We start from the raw sequence: 14,593 nt of genomic DNA on the forward strand, positions 1-14,593 counted from the left end.
GAATTGCTACTCCAGCTTTCTTTTGATTTCCATTTGCATGGAATATCTTTTTCCATCCCTTTACTTTCAATCTGTATGTGTCTCTAGGTCTGAAGTGGGTCTCTTGTAGACAGCATATATATGGGTCTTGTTTTTGTATTCATTCAGCCACTCTGTGACACTGTTTTTTTGTGTGAAGCATGAAATAAGATATTCTACTACTAAGAGTAAAGACAGGAGTAGGTGGGTTGAAGACTAGAAGAGGGTGGAAGGAAGTACAAACTTTTTCACGGTAAGTCAGCTGATAAAAGAAATGAACTAAGCTTGCTAGTTTGGCAGAGTCAGTGATTACGAATTCACAGTGCTGCCAATCTGCCTGGTTTCGTGTGTTTCAGATCAGAGATTTAAACCTTTCCTAATTCCTTCGGCTGTATTTAATTATTTCTTTAGTTGAGACTCTAAAGCATTTTGTCCATACCTCAAATCCTGCTTCTTATTGCAATCCTGCTTTATATTGTTTTATTTCCCTAAATTAAACCCCAGAGTAAAGAGCATCTTTGTGTCCCGGAAAGCACCTAGAACAGTTCTTTGCATGAAGTACTATAGATATTTTTGTATTTATTAAATATATAAAAATGACTCATTTTAAAATTTGTTTTTAAGTTAGTCCATACATTGTATAATCAAGAAAGATTAACGATCTAGAATTAAACTAAAAGATAACTCAGAGCCACAGTCAACCAAATTTCTGTTAAAATATCTCTAGTTCTACGATTAAGGAAAAATCTATTTTATTCTCCTGCCTCAGAAAGTAAAGAATGGTGACCTAGAAAACAAATTCCACATCATGAGAAAACGAAAACCATCATATTCTAAAAGACATATCTCATTCCGTGATTTATCCCAGCATGGAATCAGATACCTTTTAGCCATTTGAGAGTACATACAGACCTTTCTTTCTAGACATCTACTGCTATTATCAGAGTCCTACGGTTTAATATAGTTTTACAGTTGCTATAGTTGTATGATTTAATTTAGTTATTGATTTTAATACTGTTATTTTAGAGATCAGACATTTTATACATGAAGAGGTTTAAAAATCTGTACCTACTAAGTTAAAAAATGTTTCCACGAGGAAATTACTGAAAATGCAGGCAGCATTCATCTTCCAGTAATTCATCACCCATAAATATAATCTAATTTTATAGAGCTACATCAATTCTTGTAAACAAATACACAAAAACCTCAATAAAATAGAGTGGGAGACCAGAAGGGGGAGCTCTCATGCCCTGCAATGCTAGCAGAACCCAACAAGGAGAAGGAAGACTCCTCTTCTTTCCTGGCAAGGACACAGCCAATGAAAAGCCATGGACTCTTTGCTTATGGTAGCCCTCCCAACTTCCTTTTCCTCCCTGTAACAGTGTTCTCCTTTGCTGGCAGGCGGGGACTTGCACGTGACTCACCATGTAGCCAACCCCAAGTTGCAATCTTCTGCTGATCCCAAATAAATCCATCTTTCCTAGAGAAAGATCTGGCAGTTTTGAATAAAAAATGTTGTTTGTCACATCAGTAAACAAAGGACGCTGCCATCAAGCTGCCCCAGACAGTGAGCCCTGAGGGAACTCAGGACAGAGACAAATGGGCTGCACCTGCAATGGTGCACCTGGAGAGAACTCAGGATGGGAAAGCACAGGATACTGGACCCAGAGAGCTGAGGTGCACATCAGAGGAATGAATTCAATGAGCCTTGCGTCTTCCCACACACAGAAAAGTACTAAACTCCTTGAGATGCCTGGTTTTCTTTGGTTAACGGTAGACTTTTGATGTCCTGACTACCTGGTCTTCGCTGCAACAACCCCTATATACCCTGGCTCCTCCCTTACCTCTTCGGGGCAGTCCCTCAGAACTATCTGACAGGCTGTCTTCTGGGCTTGAAATCCTTAGAAAACCACTGAATAAAACATAATCCTCAACTTTTATGTTGTGTATTTTTTTTCAGTCAACACAGTCTATTTATTTCAGGTCAACACTCTTTAATACCTTTTTAAGTCTTAAATCTGTATTTCGAAATGGACAGGTACTTCATATACATCCACTTTTCATAACTCTCTTCTCAGTGTTTCGGCCAGAACTTCAAGCCTTTGAAATTTATTGTTGAACAAGAATTACAACTAATATACCAGAAGAACACTAGGAGGTATCTGCCACAGTTACTTTTATGTGTCAGCTTGATTGGCCAGGGTGCCCAGATTAAACATTATTTCCGGGTGTGTCTGTGAGGGTATTTCCGGATGAGATTAGCACTTGCATCAATGTGGGTGGGCATCTTTTAATCTGTTGAGGCCCGAAAAGAACAAAAGGCAGAGGAAAGAGGATTGGCCCCCCTTTTTTTTTCCTGCCTCACTGCTTGAGTTGGGACTTCTCATCTCATCTTCTCCTGACCTCAGACTGGGATTTATACTATTGGTTCCTCTGGTTCTCAAGCCTGTGGACTTGGACTGAATTATACCACTGGCTTTCCTGGGTCTCCAGCTTGCATGGCAGATTGTGGGATTTCTCGGCTTCCACTAAACATAAGCCAATTCCTCATAATTAAAAGAAAACTTATATCACCCTCCCTACCTATCTTCTATTGGTGCCATTTCTCTGGAAACCCTAATACAGTTGACCCCTGAACAGCACAGGTTTGAACTGCACAGGTCAACTTACGTGCAGATTTTTTTCAGTGAGTACATTCTCCAGTACCACATAATGCAAGGTTAGTTGAATCTGTGAATTCAGAACCACAGGGGGCCAAATGTAAAGTTATACTCAAATTTCAACGGCATGGGGGGTGGTACCCCTAAGCCCCGTGTTTTTCAAGGGTCATCTGTGAACATTCTCACAACTACTGTAGATACAGACGTTTTACCTGGAACTTCAATACACCCTACCAAACAACAAAAGTAAACATACAGCTTTGAAATATCCATTACTGCCATAACATAAAGAGTTGAAATTTATTGCAAATTTCTGAAATCCTTCATAAAGAAACAATTATTTGATTAAACCAACAGTGGAAATTTTTGTGGGGAAATATAGTTTCTGTACATTAGTATCAGAGAAATTCACATAACTGTATTCAAACAGAAGATCAGTTTAGGTTATTTTCAGACCACAATTATGTAACTTACGTCAAAATCCCACTGGTTCCCTCTGAACAGTCTGGTAAGAGCTTACCTGATACACTTCAGTGGTAAGTTCTCTAGTTCTGCTAAAAAATCATACAAAACCAAACAAAAGCCAAACAGAGATATTATGTTTTGATATGGACTGCAGCTATTTAATTGTATTAATCTGAAGACTTATAAATAAATACACTGCTAGGGATCAGCACTGTGCAAACTATCAGCTATCAGTGTGAGCTCTCCATGGCTTTCTCTGGTTACCAAGTATCATTTTGGTTCTCTCTCATTGTTATAAGTGAGTAAAGGTCAAGAAATGCCAAGTAAGTACAAAGAGAAGTTATTTTCTTGCATAGTATCTCATTTTTTTATTACCAGTTTCTAACATTTTTCTCACAACATGAGTAGCTATTAAGGAAACAGTAAGAATATCACCTGTATTCAGTACCTCTTCATCTGAAAAAGGCTTAAGTAAACATTAATTAAAATATCTGGGATCTTAGTTGTCAACACTTCTCTAACTGAAGTCTTTTAAATAAAAAGGTTTTCTTTTAATTTTTTTATTTACCTAGGATTCTAAGGCATACAAGAAACCAAGAAGTCATACCTTTCCTTCAAATTATACATTACACACATATTGTAAAAATACTGAAAATTAAATAATTAGAAGTTGTATTAAATACATGACTACTTATAATAAATTTAGGAATTGAAAGCATTACTAGAACACAAAAAAACTGCTCAAATAAAATTCTAGATTTTTTAAAACAATAAAGTCTGTTACTTGTCTAAAAGCCGGTACACTTCCTTCTTTGGCAGCTATTAAAATGGTTGTGTTTGCAGAGGATTTGTAGGGCAGTGAAACTACTCTGTATGATATGAGTGGTGGATACAGGTCATTTATGTATTTTTCAAAACTCACAGAATGTACAACATAAAAAGTGAACCCTAATACAAACTATGGACTTTGGGTGATGATGCGTCAATGAAGGTTCAGTGATTTTAACAAATGCACTACTATGGTGCAAGGTGTTGATAGTGGGGGAGACTGTATAAATGCGGGGGTAGAGGGTATATGGGAACTCTCTGTACCTTCCTCTCAATTTTGCTGTGAACCTGAAACTGCTCGAAAAAACAAAAGTATTTTTTAAAAATCTTTTAAAATAGTTGCCATTTGTCTCAAAGATTCAAAATACCACCACCAAAGGTGATTTTTCTCTTGAAAGTCCATGTGAGTACTCACTAATATGCCATTTTTCACAAATCTAAAAAAAAAAATTATTTCAAAATGCAGTGTCAGAGAGTACCTGTCAACATCCCCGGTATACCATAAGCTCTAGGCACCAGAAGCAAAGGGCATGTAAAGTATGTACATTTTGTAGCTTGAGGAGGTGGTACCTAGGAAAAGGGGAATTAGTGTTTATTTGGGAAAATCTTAATGAGATACACAGAACAAGAAACGAAAAAGGCATGCTTAAGTTACAGCAAAGTATACTTGTGGCCTAAAATATCACTATCTATCTCTTGGCATGTGTGGTACAAAGTAAGAGAGAAAGAAAAATGGAAGATGAAGCACTTAGTCTACCCATTAGCAAAAATAAAGTCACTACTTTCCAAGATCAGGGATGGTGTTATTGGTTTCTCCAAACAACTGTGCTTTTTGGTCATAGCTTGTCTGACCAACTAAACTGAAATTATCCCTACATACTGAGTTGTAATGAGTACCCGAGAGAAACTGCAACAGAAAATATTTATTTGCTACATAATGTTATCATGTATGGCCAGTTTTAAAATACAGGAACATATTCTAATGTTGTGGATTATAGAACAAGCAATTTATATTTTAAAAACTAAAAACAAGGAAGTGATTATCATAAAATATTAAATTAGCTGTTTAAGCTCATTTAATTCTGCTAATTAGGATGGGCCATATGGATGATAACCTTATTTCAACTCCAATTAAATCAAAGAGGATGTGAAGGAGGAAACATAGCAAAATGTGTGTACACTGGGTTTCCAATTAAACTTCAACCTTCTGGTGTTTTCATTTATTCTTGCCAAAATGTAGTTTTCTATATCTGAAGTTTCTTAGAGATAAATAGCTTACTAAGTGGCAATGTGATGACTTAAGGGTAAGTAATGATAAACACAGGCCACAAACTTTCCCCAAATGAGAAGAGTTGAAGTGGTTCAATTCACTTTTGCTTTCTGAGGGAAAATATGTAGCGAGGGGTTAAACAGTGGAGTTAAGATCTAATCAATCTTGACTAGCAATGAAATAGTGGTAAAGTCTAGTACTAACAGAGACTTGATATAGTGGATTTTGAATATCTATGTAAAGCTTTAAAAAGCCTATAAACATAATATAGCAGCAACTATCTATGACTGATATTCCCATTGACTATAATTTATTTAGTTGCCCTAGTAATACTACCCATTTATTTTATTGTCTATTTCGGCCAGTTTTAAAGCATTTCCTTTACTTTGGATATCTGGTAAAATTCATCCCATTTTTTACCAAGTTTGATTTTCTATTAGATCCATTATATACTATAATTATGGCCTCCATAAATAAACTGATAAATGTACTGATCTGTCTCTTCAAATTGGTAGCAAATTGAAATCGTAAGTCCTCTAAAATAATGTCAAGTTTGTCACCAAATTAATGTGCAGGGTCTTCAAGACGGATTTAATTTGTGCCATTTGATAACAACCTTTTCTGGATTTGTAACTGTCTCTTTCCACTGGTTCGCTGCTTCAATGTTATTACTGTCTTCACTTATCCAAATCTGTAAAGGAACAGTACACTCATTTAACTTAACACAATAATGGTAACTGAGTTCAAACCATTAATTACTCTTACTAATGAAAGACAGCTGGACGTTTGGTTTACATATTTTCAACTAAACATCTTTCCATTTTTCCAAAAGTTTGATTTCTCTTTGAAACTTGATGTTAAAACACTTAACCTATTTAGTTATTGAAGACTATTTTATATGACCCAATTCAATTTGAAAATTCAATGTGAGATATTACAAAATCACTTCCTCCAAAACAGTTATTAGTATCCTTTCTTTCTCAATAAATCTAGGAGCTCAACTTAAAATTGATCCCAACCACTCAAAAACATTTTTGTAAAGATTAATTGAGACTAATCATGATTTAAACTGATTGGTAAGGAATGTGCATTTTAAGTATCTTTTACATTAAATAAAACTGTAATTTTAATTGAAATCTAATAGTCATTCTTCATAGCAAACAATTTCATTGAACCTATCACTTATGTAACTTTAGATAACAGATGTGAATGAACTTGGGAAAACTGTAAAGCATTTTGCAAATATAAGATATCACATTGTATGTTATGTATCACGGAGACAAGGTGAACAAGGAAACAAAACAACCTGAATCCTCAACTTAGCTACAGCACTAACAAATGCTGTTACTTTGGAGTTAACTTCTTTGAGACTCAGTTTCTAATTCTTTTAAATAAAGAAATTGGAGCAGGGCACTCCAAAAAGGTTTGGTTTTCAAACTTTTTTCTCTAAATTTCTTGGTCTGAAGAACTTTTCCTTCAAATAAAATCTTACAAAACACCCCAACATATGAAACAGATAACATAAGAGTGCTTTGGCGGATAGAGGAGTGGGAGACCTTGATTCCGCATGTGCATGCCCCACCATGGTGGCTCCTGAGGCTACCAGAGGGGCCAGAGGGAACAGATGGCCAACAGGAACCTTCCAGAATTACTATTCTTAACTAAAATCCCAACCAAGAAAGTGGAATCACCAAAAAAAGTTATCCTGAAAATCTCCTGTCAGGTAAGTCTATTCCATTCATACATGGTAGTTGAGGCTTGACAATATGCGAAAACTTTAAGTGAATTCATTTCATAGGCCTCACGACTTTGAAAAGTATGCTAGTTATACTAGGTCATGAGTTCAAACTCTTTTCCAAATAAGAACAGATGAACAACAACAAAACTATAGTATTTTTGACAAATATTTTAGGTAAAATATATGAAGTGAGTGAGAGTATCAATCTTTGAAAATTCACATATAATTTGAAGATTTCAGGTAGACTGCTAATAACATCTTGTTGTCAAGTAGAAGCCTTTAGACTAATAATACAGATTTTGGAATTTAAATGTGAGTCAAACAATTGTAATTAAGATAAAAGATACTGGACAGTTACCAGTAACTCATTTAGAGTAAAGAAAGAACTACAAAAGGAAACAAGTTCCTATAGGACTGGCAAGTAAGCAAGTGTTATGTTGTCTTATATAAATTACTATGAATTTTTCAGTAGATTAATCCAGATGACAATACTGACTAAATAATATCACAACCACTGTTAAAATCGATGTTTTCTAGGAATTCAAATCTAACACAATTCAGCTAATAGCATACAGAGTTAAACATTAAATTGAACATGACACAGAATAAAGTAAGTTGGATACCTTAAGTAAGCCTTAAGAAATTTGATTGAAATACTTAGTGTTCCCTCCTTCACAAGAAACGAGTCAGGAGTACTGAAAAACTGATCTTTCTTACTGATTTTAAAGTTGAAAAGCTCAGGAGAAAATTTATTTTAAGATAAGAAGCCTGACTGCTCAGAAGTTCCAACTATTTTTGTATTAAAGCAGAAAGTCTGACAAGATTTGATTTTTGTGGTGACACTGAATTTTAATTTATGATGAACAATTTTACTCTATTCAAACTCAAATTTATCCTGTATTCCCTTTGTTAACCAACTGTTTAAATGCATAGAAAAGTGCAAGGAAAGAACATGAGATAAAAACTCCCTACTAACCTGCCCCACAAAGTGTCTTCTTCCTACAGAGCTTCGACTGTAAAGCTTAATGAGAAAAATAATTTCTTTTTCATTTTGTATAAGTGGAAAAATCATAGTCTCTCCCCACTTTACTCTTCCATTGGAGGCCTTCAATAAGCGTGTCTTCTTCTTATAAATCAACTCTCCCGAGCTAAACATTGCCACCTTCACAAAAAAACCTAAAGAATAAGAAATTTTGATAAATAAAAAATTTTAAATGTCATATAAAGAAATATATCCATATATTATCATAAAAATATCAATAAGCTACTTTTAAAGATCTGATGAGCTACTGCCATAACAGAAAATATCTCTAGTAAATTTTATTATTATTCTCGTAAGTTATAAGTAACTACTCTAACCTTAAATGAATTTCATCTTCCTCTAACCTGGATGCCCTTAAAGACTGGAACTGCAGACATAAGTAACAATCAGCAGCAAAGGAGTACACACTGAAAAGGATTACACAAAAGAGAGGTGCCAACTCTTTGGAGAGTTGGAGGAATTTATTTCACAAATTTATATAGGTAAAATTCTTTGCTTGAGACTCCAGAAGTTAAACATATGCCCACTAGAGAAAACCTATTCTTTAAATAAATTTGAGATGTAGAGCTTCCAGTAATGGTAGAATAGCTTTTACAGACTAACCTCTCATAGATGACAATTATAAACTCTGGGGAAAATATTAAAAACAACTGTTCAAGATGCTAAACATTGACCAAAGAAACTAGCAGAAAGAAACTAGAGGAGAGTCAACTCTTAAAAGATGAGAACTGCTGCACTAGGTAAAATTCAGGTTTATACAGTTTTTCACCTAAGCCCGCTCCCCAGTCTGACATACAGTGCTTACAACTCGAGCAAAAAGTGCAGTCTGACTAATTTGAGAAGTGACGGTATAGAGCTGGGGCTGCCAGACAGCAAGAGTTTCCAGAAAGGAGGGAGCCACAAAGTAAGAACTGAGGCTGACCATTACTTATAGAATGGAGATCACTGGTAATCCTGATTAGCAGTTTTGATTAAAGGAAAATACCTGTTAATGTAATAAATTGCACTGTTTTGTCCTTGTTTCCTAGAATTAACCCTATATAGTCTTGGTAATTTAACTTATTCTTTTAATGCCAACTTGGACTTTACTTGCTTTTGATTTTATGATTTTTCCATCTATCTACATAAGTGACGGTAGTCTATAGCTATTTTTTGTGTATGTTGTCCTTTCTGTTTTGATAGCAAGAATATGCTAACCTCATAAGGTTACTTTTTCCACCTTTTTTTCATGCTGTGGAACAGCTTATATAGAATAGGAATTATATGTTCCTTAAAAGTTTGGTAGGATCTGCCAGTAATATCATCTTGGCCTCTGCTCTTATTAGAGGCAGTTCTTTAACTACTTTTACATGGTTATTGTTCTATTGATTCCTCCCTCTTCTGGAGTGAATTTCAACAGTTTTTTTCCTTGGAAAATCATTTATTTTATATAGTTGTTCAAATGAATTGGCATAGTTATAACTGGTATTGTCTTATGTATTTATTTTTATGAATTTATTTATTTGTTTACTTTTGGCTGTGTTGGGTCTTCATTGCTGTGCCTGGGCTTTCTCTAGATGCGGCGAGCAGGGGCTACTCTTCGTTGCAGTGCGTGGGCTTCTCATTGTGGTGGCTTCTCTTGTTGCAGAGCATGTGCTTTAGGCGCGCAGGCTTCAGTAGTTGTGGCACATGAGCTCAGTAGTTGTGGCTTGCAGGCTCTAGAGAGCAGGCTCAGCAGTTGTGGCGCACAAGCTTAGCTGCTCCACGGCATGTGGGATCTTCCCGTACCAGGGCTCGAACCCGGGTCCCCTGCATTGGCAGGTGGATTCTTAACCACTGCGCCACCAGGGAAGCCCTCTTATTTATTTTTGAATATCTTCTGAGATTCAAAATTGAAATTATATCCTCTTCCTTGTCTATGTTTTCTTTATTTTTTGCTTGATCCAGCCTACTATAGGTTTGTCTATTTTAATATTATTTTCAAAGAAAAATCTTTTGGTTTTATTGATTTTGTGGGGGTTTATTTGTTGTCCCCATATTTATCAACTTCAACTTTAGCTCTAATTTCTACTTCTACTTTCCTTTGTGTTTGCTGTTGTTTTTCTAGCTTCTTGGACTGTGCTCAATTGTATTTATTTTCAGTCTTTGTAGTTACAGTGGACATCCATTGCTTCTACCTACCTCCTGATATTTTCTCTTCTTCTAGTAGGAAAGAGGAACACTCTTAGTCCTACTCTTAGCCCCTTAGGTAGGACTGACCTCAAACCTCCCACTCCAGCGGCAGCCATGTGAACCAGCCCTAGACAACCAAAATATCAGAATCCCTGGCTGTGCTCAAAGGCACAGGTGAGAAAGTATTTTGAGGTTTGTGTCTGATATTTTCAGTTTTTTAAAAAATTAAGTTTCTAGTTAGCAGAGTATCCAAAAAAGGGTACAGACCTAGAGAGAGGATAAATTATCTAGGCTGGTGAAATATAGCTGACAGTCTTCTGGACACTCAGCCTATATTAACTAATGAGCTAAATAAAGAATAGCATCAAATGCAAGAAGGTCACAATTGGGTAAGAATCAAGAGACCAGTGGATTAAGGTAGACACAGTGGCTAGTAATTTGAAATCCAATAAAGTAATTTTAAGTTAAAAGGTAAGAACGTAAGTTAACTAACAAAAGTAACTAAGAATTTAATCTTCACTGTAAGAAACACAGGAAAAAACTACCTTTTACAAATATTTTCTGAAGATTCCACTTTGAACCACTTTGACATACTTACTCCAAGTCAGGGGTGTTGATGAGCTTGGAAGGTATTGAGCCTCAAGAATTTGTAACTGAATTCTGCTATTTACCGCTTGAAAACAAGTCCCCAGTTCAAGTTCTGCATGGCAAACCTGCATATTAAAAGAGTGTCATTTGCTGATCAAGAAAAAAGTTTTGGCATATTTCAAAAATTCAATAATAAAGAGCTAAGGTTAGAAATTTTGAAAGCACTGCTTTTTACTGACACACAAAGCTAAGTGTTCTAAGAGGTTAAGATAAATGTCATGGATTCTGTCAATATGAGGTACTTACTGACTTTCATAAATTCTGAAAATTTAAGTTTCACATACATACTGATCCTTCAAAATCAGGGAGACCAAAAGACAATTCAAATTAAAAAAAGAAAAAAAAATTAGGGCTTCCCTGGTGGCGCAGTGGTTAAGAAAGAATTCACCTGCCAATGCAGGGGACACGGATTTGAGCCCTGGTCCAGGAAGACCCCACATGCCGCAGAGCAACTAAACCCATGCACCACAACTACTGAGCCTGCGCTCTAAAGCCCTCGTGCCACAACTACTGAAGCCCGTGTGCCTAGAGCGCATGCTGTGCAGCAAGAGAAGCCACCGCAATGAGAAGCCCACGCACCGCAATGAAGAGTAGCCCCCTCTCACCGCAACTAGAGAAAGCCCACACGCAGCAACGAAGACCCAACACAGCCAAAAATAAATAAATTTATTAAAAAAAATTAGATTCCTAAACAGCTTTACTAGAGAAAATGTCAAACACCATAAGAGCATATTTTCAAAAGACTTAAATGTAGTCATTTGAATTTTTTCAGAATGTATGAAATCTGATAAAAATGTTATATATGAAACGCATCATTATTTCTTCATTTGTAGAAATCAGAGGTAGTATTACCAAAATCAGAAGACAAAGGATTACTACAATGAACAGATTTGTGGATTAAGAGCTGAATTACTATGCTAAATGAAAGCAAGCCAAAGATGAAAGTTGGCAAGAAGGAAGCTAGCGAGTGATGAGGCAGTAAATAATAAGGAAAAGGTCAAAGAAAACCTGAGGCGAACAATATAACGAAGGAGATTCAGCAAGGGGGAAAAGCTAAAATGTGCTCTTCAGTATTGCTAAGAACAGAAGAAAGTAATTGGTCTTACACAAGCCAACCTATTTACATGGATTCCAGCGTCCTTGGAGTGAAAAATAAGAGAGAAACATAAAGTCGGCCAAATACAAAAACACTATTGTTCACATGATGAAAAGAGTAAGTATGGGATTAAAGAAAGAACATAATGTTAACAGATCTCACTAGGGCGCAGCACAGACTGACACAAAAGTCTTTGCTAGTATTGATTCCAACAAAGCTATAAAACAGCTGACGGATACTTCATCAAGCGGTTTGTATTTGATAATCACGCAGTATTCCCCAGTTACTGATGCATGGATCATAAAAAAGAACCTTTTTATGTACATACCATTGACTGAATCTTGGATATTTTCTTAATACAATATTCTGTAATGGTCAAAATGGCCAAAATTGGTCATGCCATAAGAAATCAAAAGATACAAAGTGAAAAGTGAATCACTTAAAAGTATAAAATCATCTGTTGAGGTTACACTCCCTCTTGAAAAATCGAAAATGATGATAAAAATTGTCTATTTTAGCAACAAATGCTGAATTCTAATAAATAAGTGAATGTACTGCTTTTGCTTTTAATCAGAATAAGGATGGATTAATAAATCTTTTTACATGAACTAATTTTGGTATCCATATATAACACCTTTGCTGATAAAAAACAAATGTTGCAGTCCTTGGCATTTAAAAAAATACATTTGGGGCTTCCCTGGTGGCGCAGTGGTTGAGAGTCCGCCTGCCGATGCAGGGGACACGGGTTCGTGCCCCGGTCCGGGAAGATCCCACGTGCCGTGGAGCAGCTGGGCCCGTGAGCCAGGGCCTCTGAGCCTGCGCTTCCAGAGCCTGTGCTCTGCAACGGGAGAGGCCACAGCAGTGACAGGCCCGCGTACCGCAAAAAAATAAATAAATAAATAAATAAAATAAAAATAAAAAATAAAAAATAAAAAAATACATTTAAAAAATACAGTTATTTATTGTTTACAAAACACAAAGGAAACCATGGATAACGTTTTTTCATTAATTATTTTCATTATGGTTTTGTACCCACGATATAATAACACTTATGAAAACATCTAAAGGTGGCAAAACTTCTCTTAGTGTTACACACTTGTAAGAGTTCACTCATAAAACAGAGCAGCATTTGGCAGTGGATTTACCATTTCTTACTTGCCAAGGTTATTTCATAAATTCAATTTATATTCCAAGATGTTAATTCGGATCATGAAAAACTATTCAAAGTGGTTTTCAATCTCATAATAACCAAAAAAATTAAAATTCTTATCAATTAGTAGGTATACATGAAGAGCATTTTTAATGAGCATGAAACTGTGGAAGATAAAACATAAGACCTCTGTTCCTGAATAATGTATCATTTTTGAAAGAAAAGAGAACTTTTTGAGCTTCCTGGATGAAATGTTAAGCATAATTAAAGAAATCCCTTATCTGGTGATTTTTGAGAATATCTTCTTAGGGGGACAATACATAGCTGATAAAAGATATTTTCACATATTAAGGTATGGGGAAGTCATTCTGGCTTATACATGAGTTAACTTGAATTTTATGCTAACTAAAACAGCCTGTTTGTGGCCTATCAAGCATACATTGTATATCTGCTTTAATTACTAAAGAAAAGAGCACGCTGACCAGAAGTAAAGAATGTCCATGTTAAAAATAAAGATTAAATGCCTCCCTTCCTGGGATGTCACTGCTGGTCCCCCATCCAGGATAAGACTCCCTTCCCACAGCCGCAGAGCACAGGGAGATCAGCTCGGTGCTTTGTGACCGCCTGGAGGGGTGGAATGGGGAGGGTGGGAGGGAGGGAGATGCATGAGGGAAGGGATGTGGGAAAAGATGTATATGTATGACTGATTCACTTTGTTATAAAGCAGAAACTAATAAAAAAAAATTTATCCAAAAAAAAAGACTCCCTTCCCAGGTGCCAAGGCCATACTGACTTGCTGTGCACATGCTGATCTATTTTTTTTTTTTTTTGGAAACCTTGAAGGAATGTATCCCTGACTTGTTTGATGTTCTTTTTCTGACAAGATATAAAACTGTGCTGAAAACCATGCTTCTCCAGAGCAGTTCCTCAGTTATCCGAGAGGCTGTTTTCCAGGCTATAGTCCTCAGTTTGGCTCAAATAAAAGTCTTTTCGATTCCTATTATAGACTGTTAATTGATCATTTTCTTCGACACGGTAAAGAGAGCTGGCTGTGGAATTAGAATGCCTCGGTTCAAATCCTGATTCCCCAACAACAGGCTGTATCAACTCAGGCAAGTGCTTCAAGTTCTTGGTCTCCACAATAGGGATGACAAGAGCAGCAAGCTCATAAGTTCGGTGTGAGCATTAAATCACTTAGGACCAAGTCAGTCATATGCTAAGTTTCTTCAAATGTCAGCTATTTCTTCAGGGAAACCTTATGTCTTCTACATTATTCAACACAGAAATCCGAGTTGTCAGCTAGTTGTTAAGGTCAAAAACTCTGTACTCAGGAAATTACTAGCTCTATATGAAAATTCTGCTGTTCATGATAAAACAGTTGTCAGTGTGAAGGATGGGTATGTAAGTCTGGCTCTTTCAATGTCACAATTAGAATATCAATATTCCTCCTCAACACAGGAAACAAAGCATATTATTCTTGCTTTTAGCCAATAATAAGAAACATTCAGTAATATAAATTCACTGGTC

At 36.0% G+C, this 14,593-nt stretch overlaps 1 protein-coding gene across 3 annotated transcripts in view; it reads right to left on the reverse strand.

Annotated features, from left to right (window-relative positions):
* Positions 1-2,776: 2,776 nt before the first annotated feature.
* The window catches only part of TC2N (tandem C2 domains, nuclear), a 47,452-nt gene continuing 35,635 nt past the window's right edge, over positions 2,777-14,593 (reverse strand). For all 3 annotated transcript variants that reach the window (XM_081229320.1, XM_081229319.1, XM_081229318.1), the window contains 3 exons: positions 10,771-10,885; positions 7,956-8,155; positions 2,777-5,932 (listed from right to left, as the gene is read on the reverse strand). In XM_081229320.1, coding sequence (XP_081085446.1) covers positions 5,822-5,932; positions 7,956-8,155; positions 10,771-10,885 — 426 coding nt within the window. In that variant the 3' untranslated portion in view covers positions 2,777-5,821. The remainder of the gene's footprint in view (positions 5,933-7,955; positions 8,156-10,770; positions 10,886-14,593) is intronic.

This window comes from Mesoplodon bidens, assembly GCF_964165515.1.
Source record: "Mesoplodon bidens genome assembly, chromosome: 3".
NCBI lineage: Eukaryota > Metazoa > Chordata > Mammalia > Artiodactyla > Ziphiidae > Mesoplodon > Mesoplodon bidens.